Source organism: Pseudophryne corroboree, chromosome 8 (assembly GCF_028390025.1).
Source record: "Pseudophryne corroboree isolate aPseCor3 chromosome 8, aPseCor3.hap2, whole genome shotgun sequence".
NCBI classification, from domain to species: domain Eukaryota; kingdom Metazoa; phylum Chordata; class Amphibia; order Anura; family Myobatrachidae; genus Pseudophryne; species Pseudophryne corroboree.
This window is the reverse complement of record NC_086451.1, coordinates 85,101,050-85,117,919: the sequence shown is the minus strand read 5'-3', so window position 1 is coordinate 85,117,919 and position 16,870 is coordinate 85,101,050. Positions and strand designations below refer to the sequence as shown.

The following is a 16,870-nucleotide window of genomic DNA, read 5'->3' as shown; positions in this document are numbered from 1 at the left end:
AACTGTTTAAAACATTTATTTGACCTGTTGTGAGACACTGCTCCCATGGTATGCCACTTGCACAGATTCAGGATCTGGCATGTCATTTCTCCTCTATATACATTACACAATCAGTCTCTGTATACTTATCATGCAACAGCATAAAAGAAAAAAATAATATATATAATAATACATATAACATTACTTCTGCCTCCCTCCGAAACAGAATGTGGATATTTACAGGAGCTGTGCGCTGCCCTCTGCTGGGGGTGGAGGAGAAACAGAACCAAAGTAAAAAACAAACCTGTGGGTTATGGGGGGAAAAAAAAAACAACAACCCTAAACGATAACTTTAAGGATCTGGGCTCAGCATACAGTCTTTACCAGCTTGTTGACACCAGTTAGTCCTCGGTTCATGAATGGGGAAGGTCTGCCCTAGTCGCCTAAACCACAGCACAAAATCCAATATGTCCGACTTTCCGATTTTGTGGGAAATAGGATACAGGTCTGTACAGAGACATGGCACGGAACGGTGTGTGATCGCAACAGTCCAGGAGACCGTAAAATAACAACGTAAGACACAAGACGACAGTGGGCGGGGTAACCCAACTCTTTGGGAGGGGGCAGCGACAACTAGTAAACACGATGAATATCTCCATCTACCCCTTGATTTCCCCCCTCAGTCAGGGAGATCTCTTCTTCAATGTCCACTTGGCAGTCATTCCCCCAATTTATGTTTTCTCATCTCTTTCTGTTTTCCTCCGGGTGATATTCCGAGGTTTGATTTTCAAGGACAGTTCCCATAACGCCTCCTCGGCCAGGTGATCACTGAAGTCATTGAAGAAAGAGATGATGTCGTCATTCCGGCGAATTTCATAATGACTGCAGGGGAGAGACCGCAATACACACATTATATTGAAGAAACATGGGCGTTACACAGGTCACAGTGTAAGTCAGTGACTTCATACAGGCAGAATGTTTTTGTGTTGTCACTGTATGCAGTTACCTGCACATTTCCTGTGAGTAGGTTCTATCCTACACAGCCCCGAATGGCAAGCATGCCCACTGGCCAGAACCGGTTCAACAGACACACAGACAGACAGGCAGGCACAGATATTTAATTAGCAGGGGTATTGCACAAAGGCAATATGGTCTGTCCCCGTGCTCTATGAGGTTTCACAGGTTGCCAGTTATACAGTCCGGTCCATAAATATTGGGACAACGACACAATTCTCATATTTTGGGCTCTATACACCACCACAATGGATTTGAAATGAAACAAACAAGATGTGCTTTAACTGCAGACTTTCAGCTTTAATTTGAGGGTATTTACATCCAAATCAGGTGAACGGTGTAGGAATTACAACGGTTTCTATATGTGCCTCCCACTTTTTAAGGGACCAAAAGTAATGGGACAATCGACTCAAAAGCTATTTCATGGTCAGGAATGGGTTATTCCCTCGTTATTTCATCATCAATTAAGCAGGTAAAAGGTCTGGAGTAGATTCCAGGTGTGACATTTGCATGTGGAATCTGTTGCTGTCGACTAAATATGAGATCCAAAGACCTGCCACTATCAGTGAAGCAAGCAATCATTAGGCTGAAAAATCAAAACAAACCTATCAGACAGATAGCAAAAACATTAGGTGTGGCCAAATCAACTGTTTGGAACATTCTTAAAAAGAAAGAATGCACTGGAGAGCTCAGCAACACCAAAAGACCCGGAAGACCACGGAAAACAATTGTGGTGGATGACTTATTTACCTGGTGAAAAAAAAACCCTTCACAACAGGTGCCCAGATCAAGAACACTCTCCAGGAGGTAGGTGTATATGTGTCAAAGTCAACAATCAAGAGAAGACTTCACAAGAGTGAATATAGAGGGTTCACCACAAGATGTAAACCATTGGTGAGCCACAAAAACGGGAAGACCAGATTAGAGTTTGCCAAACAACATCTAAAAAATCCTTTACAGTTCTGGAACAACATCCTATGTACATATGAGACAAAGATCAACTTGTACCAGAGTGATGGGAAGAGAAGAGTATGGAGAAGGAAAGGAACTGCTCATGATCCAAAACATACCACCTAATCAGTGAAGCATGGTGGTGGTAGTGTCATGGCGTGGGCATGTATGGCTGCCAATGGAACTGGTTCCCTTGTATTTATTGATAATGTGACTGCTGACAAAAGCAGCAGGATGAATTCTGAAGTGTTTTGGGCATTATTATCTGCTCATATTCAGTCAAATGCTTCAGAACTCATTGGACGGCGCTTCACAGTGCAGATGGACAATGACCCGAAGCATACTGCAAAAGCAACCAAAGGGTTTTTTTAAGGCACATAAGTGGAATGTTATGCAATGGCCAAGTCAATCACCTGACCTGAATTCGATTGAGCATGCATTTCACTTGATGAAGACAAAACTGAAGGGAAAATGCCCCAAGAACAAGCAGGAACTGAAGACATTTGCAGTAGAGGTCTGGCAGAGCATCACCAGGGATGAAACCCAGCGTCTGGTGATGTCAATGCGTTCCAGACTTCAGGCTGTAATTGACTGCAAAGGATTTGCAACAAAGTATTAAAAAGTGAAAGTTTGATTTATGATTGTTTAGTTTGTCCCATTACTTTTGGTCCTTTAAAAAGTGGGAGGCACATATAGAAACCATTGTACAGGTTGAGTATCCCTTATCCAAATATTCCGAAATACGGAATATTCCGAAATACTGACTTTTTTGACTGAGATTGAGATAGTGAAAACTTTGTTTTTTGATGGCTCAGTGTACACAAACTTTGTTTAATACACAAAGTTATTAAAAATATTGTATTAAATGACCTTCAGGCTGTGTGTATAAGGTGTATATGAAACCTAAATGAATTGTGTGAATGTAGACACACTTTGTTTAATGTACAAAGTTACAAAAAATATTGGCTAAAATGACCTTCAGGCTGTGTGTATAAGGTGTATATGTAACATAAATGCATTCTGTGCTTAGATTTAGGTCCCATCACCATGATATCTCATTATGGTACGCAATTATTCCAAAATACGGAAAAATCTGATATCCAAAATACCTCTGATCCCAAGCATTTTGGATAAGGGATACTCAACCTGTAATTCCTACACCGTTCACCTGATTTGGATGTAAATACCCTCAAATTAAAGCGGAAAGTCTGCAGTTAAAGCACATCTTGTTTGTTTCATTTCAAATCCATTGTGGTGGTGTATAGAGCCCAAAATATGAGAATTGTGTCGTTGTCCCAATATTTATGAACCTGAATGTATCTGAATACTCCTAATGGCACGGATTTGCTAAACACAGCATAGGGATAAACATGGGGAATGAAAAGACAATACTTAACCCTCAGTATGTCAGATCGGAGATTTACAGTAGCTGGAAAAGTGTACCTAGCGGGCCTCTATGCTCATGGCTCATGCTTGTGGGCCTAAAGTGGCTCTTTCCCTAATAATCTCTAAGAGGGTGGCAGAGGCAGGGCATGGATGAACCTTAAAAGGTGGGGAGATGCAGGGATGAGTGAGGACACTGAAGGGAGAAAATGTGAATGACTGACTGGCACGGCCACTGTAGAGGTGCATCTATGCGTGGAGACTGCTGGGATTGGATGCTGAAACCTTAGTGGAGAGGGATTTGGCCAGTAGTATGATCTGTGGGGTAACTCAGGTGTAGCAGGGGTCAGTTTTGGGATTAGTGGCTACATTATCACACCGGGAGGGGTCAAACAAATGATTGATGACCTAGGTAGGCTTGAGAAATGGTCAAGAACGTGGCAACTACAGTTTAATGCTAAAAAATGCAAAATCATGCACTTGGGTCTCAAAAACCCAAAGGCTAAGTATAGTATCAAGGGTACTATAATGGAAACTACTGAGGAGGAAAGAGATTTAGGAGTCACTATTTCAAGTGACTTGAAGGCAGGAAAGCAATGCAACAAAGCAATGAGAAAGGCAAGTCAGATGCTTGGTTGCATTGGGAGAGGAATCAGTAGCAGGAAAAAAGAAGTGATAATGCCACTGTATAGGTCATTGGTAAGGCCCCATCTGGAATACTGTGTCCAGTTCTGGAGACCCTATCTCCAGAAGGATATAAATACATTAGAGAGTGTACAAAGAAGGGCAACTAAAATGGTGCATGGCCTACATCACAAAACTTACCCGGAAAGGCTAAAAGATCTTAACATGTATAGTTTGGAGGAGAGAAGGGAAAGGGGAGACATGATAGAAACTTTCAAATATATAAAGGGTCTTAACAAAGTTCAGGAGGGAAACATTCTTCAAAGGAAAAGAAGTATTAGAACTCGAGGGCATACATTGAGACTGGAGGGGGGGAGGTTCAGGGGAAATTTAAGGAAAAATTACTTCACAGAAAGGGTAGTGGATAAGTGGAATAGCCTCCCATCAGAGGTGGTAGAGGCTAAGACTGTAGGGCAATTTAAACATGCTTGGGACAGGCATATGAATATCCTTACAAAGAATCAAGGTTAAAAAAGGGTTGAGATTGCCTAAAGGATAAAATAAAAAAGGGGCAGACTAGATGGGCCAAGTGGTTCTTATCTGCCGTCAAATTCTATGTTTCTATTATCCAATTCTGCCCATACTATAAAATAATCTCAGCACTGAGAAACCACCTGTGCCTGTAACCTCTTATGGTCTTTACCCGTTAGGAAGAGTGACACTGGCTGCAACATGCACCAGGTGCTCAGGTCATGTTAGCAGGTAATAGGAAAGTTAAGTAATACATATACAGTCACAGGAAGAGACAGCAGGCATTACTGGTCACTTACGCTTGCTGGAAACGTCTCATGCTGTCCAGGATATTGAACTGTTGCCACCGTTTAGAGAAGTTCACTTTCCCATCAATGTGGTCTGGATTTCCCAGGTGCACAAACGTAAGGTCTTGTAAGATTAGACCCCTGGGTGGGGAGGAGAGGAATGAGACAAGGTTAACCAAACAGGTCACCTACTATATGGCTAAACAATATTGAAAAGGAACTCTTACAAGTATGGTATACACGGCGGCTCAACTTCAGAGAGCGCTGCACGGTAGGCCCGGAAAGACGACGAGCTGTCAATCAGAGTGCAGTATTCAGCAAGCCCCTGAGGAATGTCACATAAACCGTATTACTAGACCGCAAGACACTGCCACTTCCTTGTAAGCAGCAATTACTCATGACCTCACCTCTGATGTCTGCTTCTGCCACTCCAGCCGACGGATGGGGGCGGAATCCAGGGCAGAGAGGATGGCAAGGTAGGAATTAAAATTGTTCAGTTTTCTCAGGTGCTAAGGAGAAGAAAAGATGGAGACCGGGCCGTGAGCCTCAAAAGCACAGAAACCACAAAGGCAACAGATCTAGTGTTCACTTATGTTGGTAAGAAATGGGGACTCTCCTTAGCACAGCGGCCCAACATTGTCACTCCTGCATCCTGTGTGACCTCACCAGTATAACACCAATGCAAACAGAAGCGGTGACACGCATGCTTATTGTTCCCTCTCTGTAAGCCATTCCTTCTCAGTCTGTCAGTCAATTTGGATACAGGTTTCCAGCTACCATTGTGCTAATCTGCAATGGAAAAGCTATAGGTTTGGAGAATCTCCCTGGAGAGGGATACATAGTTATTTAGCCTGTAATGCCTAAAACTCGGTCGTCAAGACTCCGTAACAGTCCAGGGTTTAAGGACATCCAGGTTTGAGTACACATGGTGAAATCAAGCTGACTGAGGTACTAATTAAGTCACCTGTGCTTAAGTATGGATATCTTTAAAACCCAGACTGTTAGGCCTGTGTTACCCAAGACACACTAATGTATGAAATCACTGCTAAGGGGCAGAAGCAGGTTATTCATGTACGTCTGACAGAGCGGCTTTTCTCCCCTATGTTGCTGCACAACAGTAACGTTTGGCAGGTTGGGATAAGTTGGCGAGTCACCGGGTGCTTCCACATTGCCAGCACAGTTTGTGGCTGCTCAGTGATTTGTCCATTACCCCCTCTGGTATCTGCACCAAGACAAGTCAGCTCACCTCATTTATAAAGGGCTCATACAGATGCACATAAAACCAATTTGCCCATCTGATCTACAGTACCCTCAAGGCTCTAGACTCTTCACCAAGGCTACAGACACCTCCAAGTGCTCACAGACTTAGTTATAGGTCCATACAGTGATCTCATTTCTAGAAACTTTTTCTATATAGATTTACAAGTTTATTTAAAATTATATGAATTTGTTTCATATTGTCATAAGTGTGTATTATTTTCCAAGCCCGGTATTGGTAGTAAGTGCAGTCTGCTTGAGTACAGACAGCTGTTGGTAGACTGATCCGGTCTCTAGCAGCAACTATCAATGCACAAGATCTTGCTTTCTACTTCAAGGACAAAATCCCTAACTAAACCCTCTGCCACATTCTCTTCATTTGATCACAAAACTGAAGATGAAGTATCATTACTCTTCTCATCATCCTACAAATCATTAAACTCTGTCTCCTGTGCTCATCCCAACCTTAACTAAGGGGGTAATTCAGACCTTATCATTGCTGTGCATTTTCAGGTCCAAACTGCGCATGCACCGGTGCGTCGCACAGGTACAAACCGGATCACCGCTCAGCGATGGGTTTGTGCGATGGATCTGTTTGCACGGGCAATCGCAAGGAGATTGACAGTAAGAAGGGGTTTGTGGGTGTCAACTGACCATTTTCAGGGAGTGGTTGGAAAAACGCAGGCGTGTCCATGCGTTTGCAGGGAGGGTTCCTGACGTCAATTCCGGTCCCGGACAGGCTGATGTGATCGCAGCAACTAAGTCCTGGGGTGCGCAGAGACAGCACAAAATCTGTTTGTACAGCTCTGCTGCACATGCGTTCACACACTTGCACAGCTAATAGTCACCACCTACAGGGGTAGTGTATATCTGATCGCAGCAGTGCAAAGATCGCTTGCTAGCAATCAGGTCTGAATTAGGCCTTAAGTCTGTAATCTTACTGTTCAAGCATGAGATGATTACTCCCATTCTGAAAAAAATAAGATTTTACTTACCGGTAAATCTTTTTCTCGTAGTCCGTAGTGGATGCTGGGGACTCCGTAAGGACCATGGGGAATAGACGGGCTCTGCAGGAGACAGGGCACTTTAAGAAAGAATTTGGATTCTGGTGTGCTCTGGCTCCTCCCTCTATGTCCCTCCTCCAGACCTCAGTTAGAGAAACTGTGCCCGGAAGGGCTGACCGTACAAGGAAAGGATTTTGGAATCCAGGGCAAGACTCATACCAGTCACACCGTATAACTTGTGATAAACTTACCCAGTTAACAGTATGAACAACAACGGAGCATCAGATCAACCCTGATGCAACCATAACATAACCCTTATTTAAGCAATAACTATATACAAGTATTGCAGAAGAAGTCCGCACTTGGGACGGGCACCCAGCATCCACTACGCACTACGAGAAATAGATTTACCGGTAAGTAAAATCTTATTTTCTCTAACGTCCTAGTGGATGCTGGGGACTCTGTAAGGACCATGGGGATTATACCAAAAGCTCCCAAACGGGCGGGAGAGTGCGGATGACTCTGCAGCACCGAATGAGCAAACACAAGGTCCTCCTCAGCCAGGGTATCAAACTTGTAGAACTTTGCAAAAGTGTTCGAACCTAACCAAGTAGCTACTCGGCAAAGCTGTAATGCTGAGACCCCTCGGGCAGCCGCCCAAGAAGAGCCCACCTTCCTTGTGGAGTGGCTTTTACAGATTTTGGCAGCGGCAATCCAGCCGCAGAATGAGCTTGCTGAATCGTGTTACAGATCCAGCGAGCAATAAATTGCTTTGAAGCAGGAGCACCCAGCCTGTTGGATGCATACAGGATAAACAGCGACTCAGTTTTCCTGACTCTAGCCGTTCTGGCTACATAAACCTTCAAAGCCCTGACCACATCTAGTAACTTGGAATCCTCCAAGTCACGAGTAGCCACAGGCACCACAATAGGTTGGTTCATATGAAAAGATGACACCACTTTTGGCAGAAATTGTGGACGGGTCCGCAATTCTGCCCTGTCCATATGGAAAACCAGATAGGGGCTTTTATGTGACAAAGCCGCTAATTCTGACACACGCCTAGCTGAAGCCAAGGCTAATAGCATGACCACCTTCCACGTGAGAAATTTTAACTCCACGGTTTTAAGTGGCTCAAACCAGTGTGACTTCAGGAAACCCAACACCACGTTAAGATCCCAAGGTGCCACTGGAGGCACAAAAGGGGGCTGAATATGCAGCACTCCCTTTACAAACGTCTGAACTTCAGGCAGAGAAGCCAGTTCTTTTTGAAAAAAAATAGACAGGGCCGAAATCTGGACCTTAATGGAACCCAATTTTAGGCCCAAAGTCACTCCCGCCTGTAGGAAGTGAAGGAAACGGCCCAGCTGGAATTCCTCCGTGGGGGCATTCCTGGCCTCACACCAAGCAACATATTTTCGCCATATACGGTGATAATGTTTAGCCGTCACGTCCTTCCCAGCCTTTATCAGCGTAGGAATAACCTCATCCGGAATGCCTTTTTCTGCTAGGATCCGGCGTTCAACCGCCATGCCATCAAACGCAGCCACGGTAAGTCTTGGAACAGACAGGGCCCCTATTGCAACACGTCCTGTCTTAGAGGCAGAGGCCATGGGTCCTCTGAGCATTTCTTGCAGATCTGGATACCAAGTCCTTCTTGGCCAATCCGGAACAATGAGTATTGTTCTCACTCCTCTTTTTCTTATGATTCTCAGCACCTTGGGTATGAGAGGAAGAGGAGGAAATACATAAACCGACTGGAACACCCACGGTGTCACTAGTGCGTCTAGAGCTATCGCCTAAGGGTCTCTTGACCTGGCGCAATACCTCTGTAGCTTTTTGTTGAGGCGGGATGCCATCATGTCCACCTGTGGCAGCTCCCACCGACTTGCAATCTGCGCAAAGACTTCTTGATGAAGTCCCCACTCTCCCGGGTGGAGGTATTGCCTGCTGAGGAAGTCTGCTTCCCAGTTGCCCACTTACGGAATGAACACTGCTGACAGTGCGCTTACGTGATTCTCCGCCCAGCGAAGAATTCTGGTGGCTTCCGCCATCGCCACCCTGCTCCTTGTACCGCCTTGGCGGTTTACATGAGCCACTGCGGTGTCTGACTGAATCAAAACTGATTGGTCGCGAAGCAGGGTCTCCGCTTGACGTAGGGCGTTGTATATGGCCCTTAGTTCCAGGATATTGATGTGAAGGCAAGTCTCCTGACTTGACTACAGACCTTGGAAATTTCTTCCCTGTGTGACTGCCCCCCACCCTCGGAGGCTTGCATCCGTGGTCACCAGGACCCAGTCCTGAATGCCGAATCTGCGGCCCTCGAGAAGGTGAGCACTCTGCAGCCACCACAGGAGAGACACCCTGGCCCTGGGGGATAGGGTGATCAGCCGATGCATCTGAAGATGTGATCCGGACCACTTGTCCAACAGATCCCATTGAAAGGTCCTCGCATGGAACCTGCCGAAGGGAATGGCCTCGTATGATGCCACCATCTTTCCCAGGACTCGCGTGCAGTGATGCACCGACACCTGTCTTGGTTTTAATAGGTCTCTGACCAGTGTCATGAGCTCTTGAGCCTTCTCCATCGGGAGATAAACCCTCTTCTGGTCTGTGTCCAGAATCATGCCCAGGAAGGGCAGACGAGTCGTAGGAATCAACTGCGACTTTGGAATATTTAGAATCCAGCTGTGCTGTTGTAACACTTCCCAAGAGCGTGCTACGCTGATCAGCAACTGCTCTCTGGACCTCGCCTTTATGAGGAGATCGTCCAAGTATGGGATAATTGTGACCCCTTGCTTTCGCAGGAGCACCATCATTTCCGCCATTACCTTAGTAAATGTTCTTGGTGCCGTGGAGAGACCAAACGGCAACGTCTGGAATTGGTAATGACAATCCTGTACCACAAATCTGAGGTACGCCTGATGAGGTGGATAAATGGGGACATGAAGGTATGCATCCTTTATGTCCAGAGACACCAAAAAATCCCCCTTCCAGGCTTGCGATGACCGCTCTGAGCGATTCCATCTTGAACTTGAACCTTTTCAGGTATATGTTCGGGGATTTTAAATTCAATATGGGTCTGACCGAACTGTCCGGTTTCGGTACCACAAACATGGTCGAATAATAACCCTTTCCTTGTTGAAGGAGGGGAACCTTGACCACCACCTACTGAAGATACAATTTGTGAATTGCAGCTAACACTATTTCTCTCTCTAAGGGGGAAGCTGGCAGGGCCGATTTGAGGTATCGGTGAGGGGGCATCTCCTCGAATTCCAGCCTGTATCCCTGAGACACAATCTCTATTGCCCAGGGATCCACCTGGGAGTGAACCCACTTGTGGCTGAAATTTCAGAGACGCGCCCCCACCGGGCCTAGCTCCGCCTGTGGAGCCCCAGCGTCATGCGGTGGATTTAGTGGACGCCGGGGAGGACTATGTTTTTGTGCCTAATTTATGTGCCCCCCCTCCCTTTTTACCCTCTTCTACCGTGAATCTGCAGGGGAGAGCATGGGGAGCTTCCTCTCAGCGGAGCTGTGGAGAAAAAATGGCGCTGGTGAGTGCTGAGGAAGAAGCCCCGCCCCCTCAGCGGCGGGCTTCTGTCCCGCGTTTCTGTACAATATAATGGCGGGGGCTCATGCATATATACAGTGCCCAACTGTATATATGCCCAACTTTTGCCAAGAGGTCCTAATTGCTGCCCAGGGCGCCCCCCCCCTGCGCCCTGCACCCTACAGTGACCGGAGTATGTGGGTGTAGTGTGGGAGCAATGGCGCACAGCTGCAGTGCTGCGCGCTACCTCAGTTTGAAGACTGGAGTCTTCTGCCGCCGATTTTGAAGTCTTCTTGCTTCTTTCAGCCGGCTTCTGTCTTCCGGCTCTGCGAGGGGGACGGCGGCGCGGCTCCGGGATCGGACGACAAAGGGTGAGATCCTGTGTACGATCCCTCTGGAGCTAATGGTGTCCAGTAGCCTAAGAAGCAGGACCTAGCTTCAGAGAGTAGGGCTGCTTCTCTCCCCTCAGTCCCACAATGCAGGGAGTCTGTTGCCAGCAGATCTCCCTGAAAATAAAAAACCTAACAAAATACTTTCTTATAGCAAGCTCAGGAGAGCTCACTAAACAACACCCAGCTCGTCCGGGCACAGATTCAAACTGAGGTCTGGAGACGGGACATAGAGGGAGGAGCCAGAGCACACCAGAATCCAAATTCTTTCTTAAAGTGCCCTGTCTCCTGCGGAGCCCGTCTATTCCCCATGGTCCTTACGGAGTCCCCAGCATCCACTAGGACGTTAGAGAAAACAAAAACGGTGACCCTCTCTCAAACTACTGTCCCATATCTCAGCTCCCATGCACCTCCAAGCTACTTGAGAGAGACTTGCTTACACTCGCCTTACACAACTCACACAACTTCCTGGACCCACTTCAGTCAGGCTTTCATTCCCAACAATGATCTGGTCAAGTCTAAAGGCCATTACTCACTTCTTATTCTGCAAGGTCTTTCTTCTACTTTTGACACTATTGACCACTCTATTCTCATACAAACACTACAATCCCCAGGACTCCAGGGAACAGCCCTTTCTTGGTTCTCATCCTATCTAATCGCTCTTTCAGTGTTAGGTCTCTCAAATCCACCTCCTCTTCACTACCTCTATCAGATGGAGTACCGCAAGGCTCAGTCTTAGGCCATTTGCTTTTCTTAATCTATACCACATCTCTTGGCAAACTAATCAGTTTGAATTTCAGTATCATCTGTACGTGGATGATACTCAAATCTACTTATCCTCCCCAGATTTGTCACCATCTATATTGGTCTGCCTCACGGAATGCCTTTCTGCAGTTTCATCTTGGGTGTCATCTCGCCACCTCAAACTTAATATTTCCAAAACAGAATTAATTATATTTCCACCGGCCAACAGTAGTTACCAACCTGATATCTCTATCACTTTTATTAACTAGTCAATCAACACTACCCCACAAGCTCACTGCCTGTGTGTCATTCTTGACTCTGTCTCAAAATCATGTTAGATACATCTAAAAAACATATCCAAAATACGACCATATCTTACACAAGACACTGCAAAAATGCTAATCCATGCTCTCATTGACTCCCGCATTGATTATTGCAATAGTCTCCTTGCTGGTCTTCTCAAAAACAGAGTCTCACCACTACAATCCATTCTGAATGCAGCTGCGAGGCTAATCTTCCTCGCTAAACGTTCATCGTCTGCTGATCCATCAGTCCCTCCACTAGTTACCTGTTTTCTACCATATTCAATATAAAATACTTTTACTTACACACAAGGCTAATAACTTATACTACACCAACATACATCTCTTCGCTTATCTCAAAATATCTCCCAACTTGACCTCTCCGCTCAAGATCTACATCTCTCCTCCACACTCATTACTTGCTTCAGGCTGCACCCACTCTGTGGAATGCCCTCTCCAAACATTAAAGCGTTCCCTAAAAACCCACCTCCTCACACAACCTTCATAAGCTTTCCTACCTAAGTACATCCTCTCTGTACAGTCCACACATATCCTCACATTTTTTCTCTTTCTCACATCCTCCTGACCCCTGTCCAACATTGCTGTGCGACTTTATCATACAGCCCACCAAGAACCTTTTTAATCTGGCAGGACCAGTATGCAATAGATAGCACCTATCCTTGTGTATAAATGCCTATTTCCCTATAGAATATAAGCTTGTGAGCAGGGCCTTCCTACCTCTATGACTTTCTGTAATTACCCAGTTTTGTTCTAATACCTCTGTTTCCAGTTGTAAAGCACAACAGAATATGCTACGCTATTTAAGAAACGGTTAATAAATAACAATTCGCGTTAATAGCAGAACACAACTTAAGACAGGACAGTTCTTGTTCTAGATTCAGCAAGTGGGTCATTATATACTTATGGACACCCAGTCCATTGCTCACCTTCATAATTTTGATGAATTTAAGCAGCAACCTCTCCCGGTCCTGTGCCTTCTCCTGAAGCATGATGATAGATCGGACCCTGTCGTAGGACAGGTTTCAGAGTTAATATAAAATATCTGGGCTAGATTTGTCATTGTGAATACAAGGTAGCGTCCTCTCCACAGGCTTTCCCCAGCTAACCCCCCAGCTATGCCCCCTCTCTCACCAGTAGGACATGTTGTTAAAGTGCTCTGTGAACTGTGTCAGATTTGGGCTCTTCTCCTCGTTTTGCTCTTTTGCCCACAGCAAAACCTCGGGGATCTGGGTTGGGAAATGGGAAGAATATTAATACAAGAGGCCAGGCTTTTACAGTGGAGGCAGCTAGGAGAATGCAGCCCGTTAATTCACTACAAACCAGCCAGTGTCATTTCTGAGGCAGACACACCTCATACCTCAGTAATATCACTAGATCATATTGATCATCAAATGGACTGCCTCCACAGTCTGCAGGCGACGGGTTCAGTTTAATACAACAGAGTTGAAGCAGCTGCAGCCTGGAAATTAATAACTTCACACCCTCCTATCCGGCATCCTCACCTCAATCTTGTAGAAAAGTTCTGCATCCAGGAGAGTAAGTTGTTCGGCAATTTCATGGCTATGAAAGTCATGGAGAGTTCCTGGCCTGCAACAGGAATGTATACTTTAATTCCCTGAAACATCTAGTGAACAGCTAGACTCGAGAGTGAGTCAACGTTTTGTGCATGTTAGGCCAGGGATGCAGAAGGTCAGATGCTCAGTTGAAAATAAACATCTTTATTGACTATTTGATATACAGTATATGCAACAGAGATCTCTGAATTGGCTGCCACCATGTAGTTTTTAAACCTTGTTGCTGATGTCATCCCGTGTGCTCGGGGATACCTGTTTTTTGCTTCTCGTCTAGAATAACCCCCCCTTTCAGGCTCATGGATGACATTACTAATTGGATTGAGCAGTTACCAAAATTCTTTTTTCTTCTGACTGTTTGATCAGTAAGTGGAGATATTCATGAAACATCTTTGAGCCTCTTTATGGCTTGAGGTTTTGCCAGGCTTCAGTAGCCGCAGTTCATGCCCATTCAGGAGCAGTTTAATTAGGTGGGCTGTATTGAAATGGAGCTGTAACTATAGCCAATGGCTAGTGGTGTGTGTGTATACAGTATATATATATATATATATATATATATATATATATATATATGTGTCCTAATATTCCAGTGCTGCAGTCATGCCGAGACCGTTAGCATCAGGCGTCTTTTGCGGAAAATGTGTTAGTCACAATGCAATGCGACTAGGATTCATCAGGAGATTATGCTGATTAATTTGGTATATCTGTGAGTAACGGAGTCTCTGCATCTGTACACGAAGTGCTACAATATAGCAGCCGCAGCTTTTTTCCAATACAAGTTCTGTTCTGCTCCATATACAGTCTCAGTCATACACAATATCCAAGTGTAATATATCACATTCATCAGCACAGTCCCTGGTACGTACTAGTTGCATTGTGTTATGACGAAGATCAATTTTTCGGGAAAAAAAAAAAAAGATGCTCGATGATCGCAGAGTTGCACGGAACCTGGCAGCTCACGCACACCAGGCATCTTACACTGCGTGGTGTACTGAGGCTAGATGTACGAGGACGCATTTGCATGGTGGGAGTACGGTCTAAAGAAGTAGGAGTTTCTTCAAGGGCACTTGAGGCTATCCATACCAGGCGATGGTGCTAGGAGGCCGCACAGAGTAGGCCACTCAATGCAGATATTACCAGACACTATAAAGCTAATAAAAACTAGGACCCAAAGCCTTATATCCATATCCTATACAGGGCACGTAATAAAATGAGGGGGAGCAGGAGGACTGTATGGTAGAGGGTCAGGACATTAAATCCAGGGCTCAGCTTCTTTATCTTCCTACTGCGAGGAAGAAAGAATAGGATTTTGGTACTTACCAGGTAAATCCTTTTCTTTGAATCCATAGGGGGCACTGGAGTACTCTTGGGATATGGACAGTGTTAGCAAGGACTGGGCACTGAATATTCAAATTTCAGTAACTCTCCTCCCCTCCATACTCCCAGAATACCAGTGTTTTTTCCTGAGGCGAACAGGAGAGGATGAACAATGGAGAATTACCTATAATATTATAACATAACGGACAACAATAAAGTTGACACATAACGTAACTGACAACTAACCAGTTGACACCATAACCGATAAATCGGTGAGAATGTGTTACCATAAGATCCCCTGAACTTACCACAACCAGGTAAAACTGCTCTGGGTGGGCGTCCAGTGCCCCCTATGGATTCAAAGAAAAGGATTTACCTGGTAAGTACCAAAATCCTATTTTCTTTTTCATCCACTAGGGGTCACTGGAGTACTCTTGGGACGTACCAAAGCTTCCCTCGTGGGCGGGAGAGCTGTTTGGCACCTGTAACACTAGGCGGCCAAAGCTAGATGCTGATGTCGCAAACGTATTAACTTGTAAAAGCGCACAAACGTGTGCACTGATGACTATGTAGCCGCACGGCAATTCTACGTCGTAGACACCCCACGACCAGCTGCCCCTGAAGTTTCCACAGAACGTGTGGAAAGAGCTGTTACTGATGTAGGCGGCTGTAACCTAGCATTAAGGTAAGCCTGACGTATGGTCAGTATAATCCATCTGGATAAGGTCTGCTTAGAAGCTGGCCAACCCATTTTGGCAGCATCATAGAGCACAAACAACGTAACCGTCTTACAAACTGTAGACGTTCGGGATACATAAACGCGTAATGCGCGTACCACATCCAAAGTTCCAGACTGTCCTGTTAACACAGGAACTACTATTGGTTGATTGATGTGAACATATGACACTACCTTTTGCCAGAAAGCGGGATTCGTACGAAGCTCCGCTCTGTCATCATGAAAACTACAAACAGTGGCTTGCATGCCAATGCACCCAAATCTGAAACACGCCTTGCTGAAGCTAAGGCTAGGAGAAAAAATCGTTTTCCAAGTGAGAAACTTAACATCCACTTGATGTAAGGGTTCAAAGTATGAAGCTGTACAAAATCTAAAACCAGATTCAAGTCCCATGGCGCTGTAGGTGGAATGAATGGAGGCTGTACTCTGAGAACACCTTGTAGAAAAGGTGTGTGAGACGGCAATAGAGCCAATATTCTTTGAAAGTAAATTGACAAAGCAGATACCTGCACCTTTAGTGTAGATAAACGCAGTCCTCCATCTAACCCCGTTTGTAGAAATAACAAAAGACGGGATAACTTGAAAGATGATGTCGGAAACTTCCGAACTTCACACCAACCTATATAGGCACGCCAAATCCTGTAATAATGAGCTGTCGTAACTGGATTTCTAGCACGTAACATGGTTGTTATAACCGATAGTGGAATGCCCTCTCTTCTTAAGAGGGCGGTCTCAACAGCCACCCCTTCAAACGCATCCGCGCTAAATCGGGGTAAAGGAATGGACCCTGTCGTAACAGGTCCGGACGTAACGGAAGCGGCCAAGGATCGTCTGCGAGTAAGCAACAGAGAGAGCAGCGGAAACGGTGGAAACAGATACCCGAGGCTGTACGGCCAAGCAATAGTGAGAGCATCCACTGCCACTGCCTTTGGATCTCGCGTTCTAGACACATACTGGCTTTTGGTGATTGTGGCGAGATGTCATCAGATCCACTGGAGGGTAACCCCACCTCTGGACCAACATGTGAAACACTTCTGGATTTAATGCCCATTTTCCTGGATGAAAATCCCGATGGCTGAGATCATCCGCCTCCCAGTTGTCCATTCTCGTAATGAACACTACCGCCAATATCACATGGTGATGTTCGGGCCAATTGAGGATTCGAGCTACTTCCCGCATTGCCATGCGGCTTCTCTTTCCCCTTTGTTTATTG

At 45.5% G+C, this 16,870-nt stretch overlaps 1 protein-coding gene across 5 annotated transcripts in view; it reads right to left on the bottom strand.

Moving 5' to 3' along the window:
- Positions 1-16,870, bottom strand: part of RAPGEF1 (Rap guanine nucleotide exchange factor 1) — a 259,536-nt gene continuing 242,666 nt past the window's right edge. For all 5 annotated transcript variants that reach the window (XM_063936770.1, XM_063936771.1, XM_063936772.1 and 2 more), the window contains 7 exons: positions 13,536-13,620; positions 13,165-13,259; positions 12,960-13,038; positions 5,177-5,278; positions 4,997-5,094; positions 4,782-4,910; positions 1-861 (listed from right to left, as the gene is read on the bottom strand). In XM_063936770.1, coding sequence (XP_063792840.1) covers positions 711-861; positions 4,782-4,910; positions 4,997-5,094; positions 5,177-5,278; positions 12,960-13,038; positions 13,165-13,259; positions 13,536-13,620 — 739 coding nt within the window. In that variant the 3' untranslated portion in view covers positions 1-710. The remainder of the gene's footprint in view (positions 862-4,781; positions 4,911-4,996; positions 5,095-5,176; positions 5,279-12,959; positions 13,039-13,164; positions 13,260-13,535; positions 13,621-16,870) is intronic.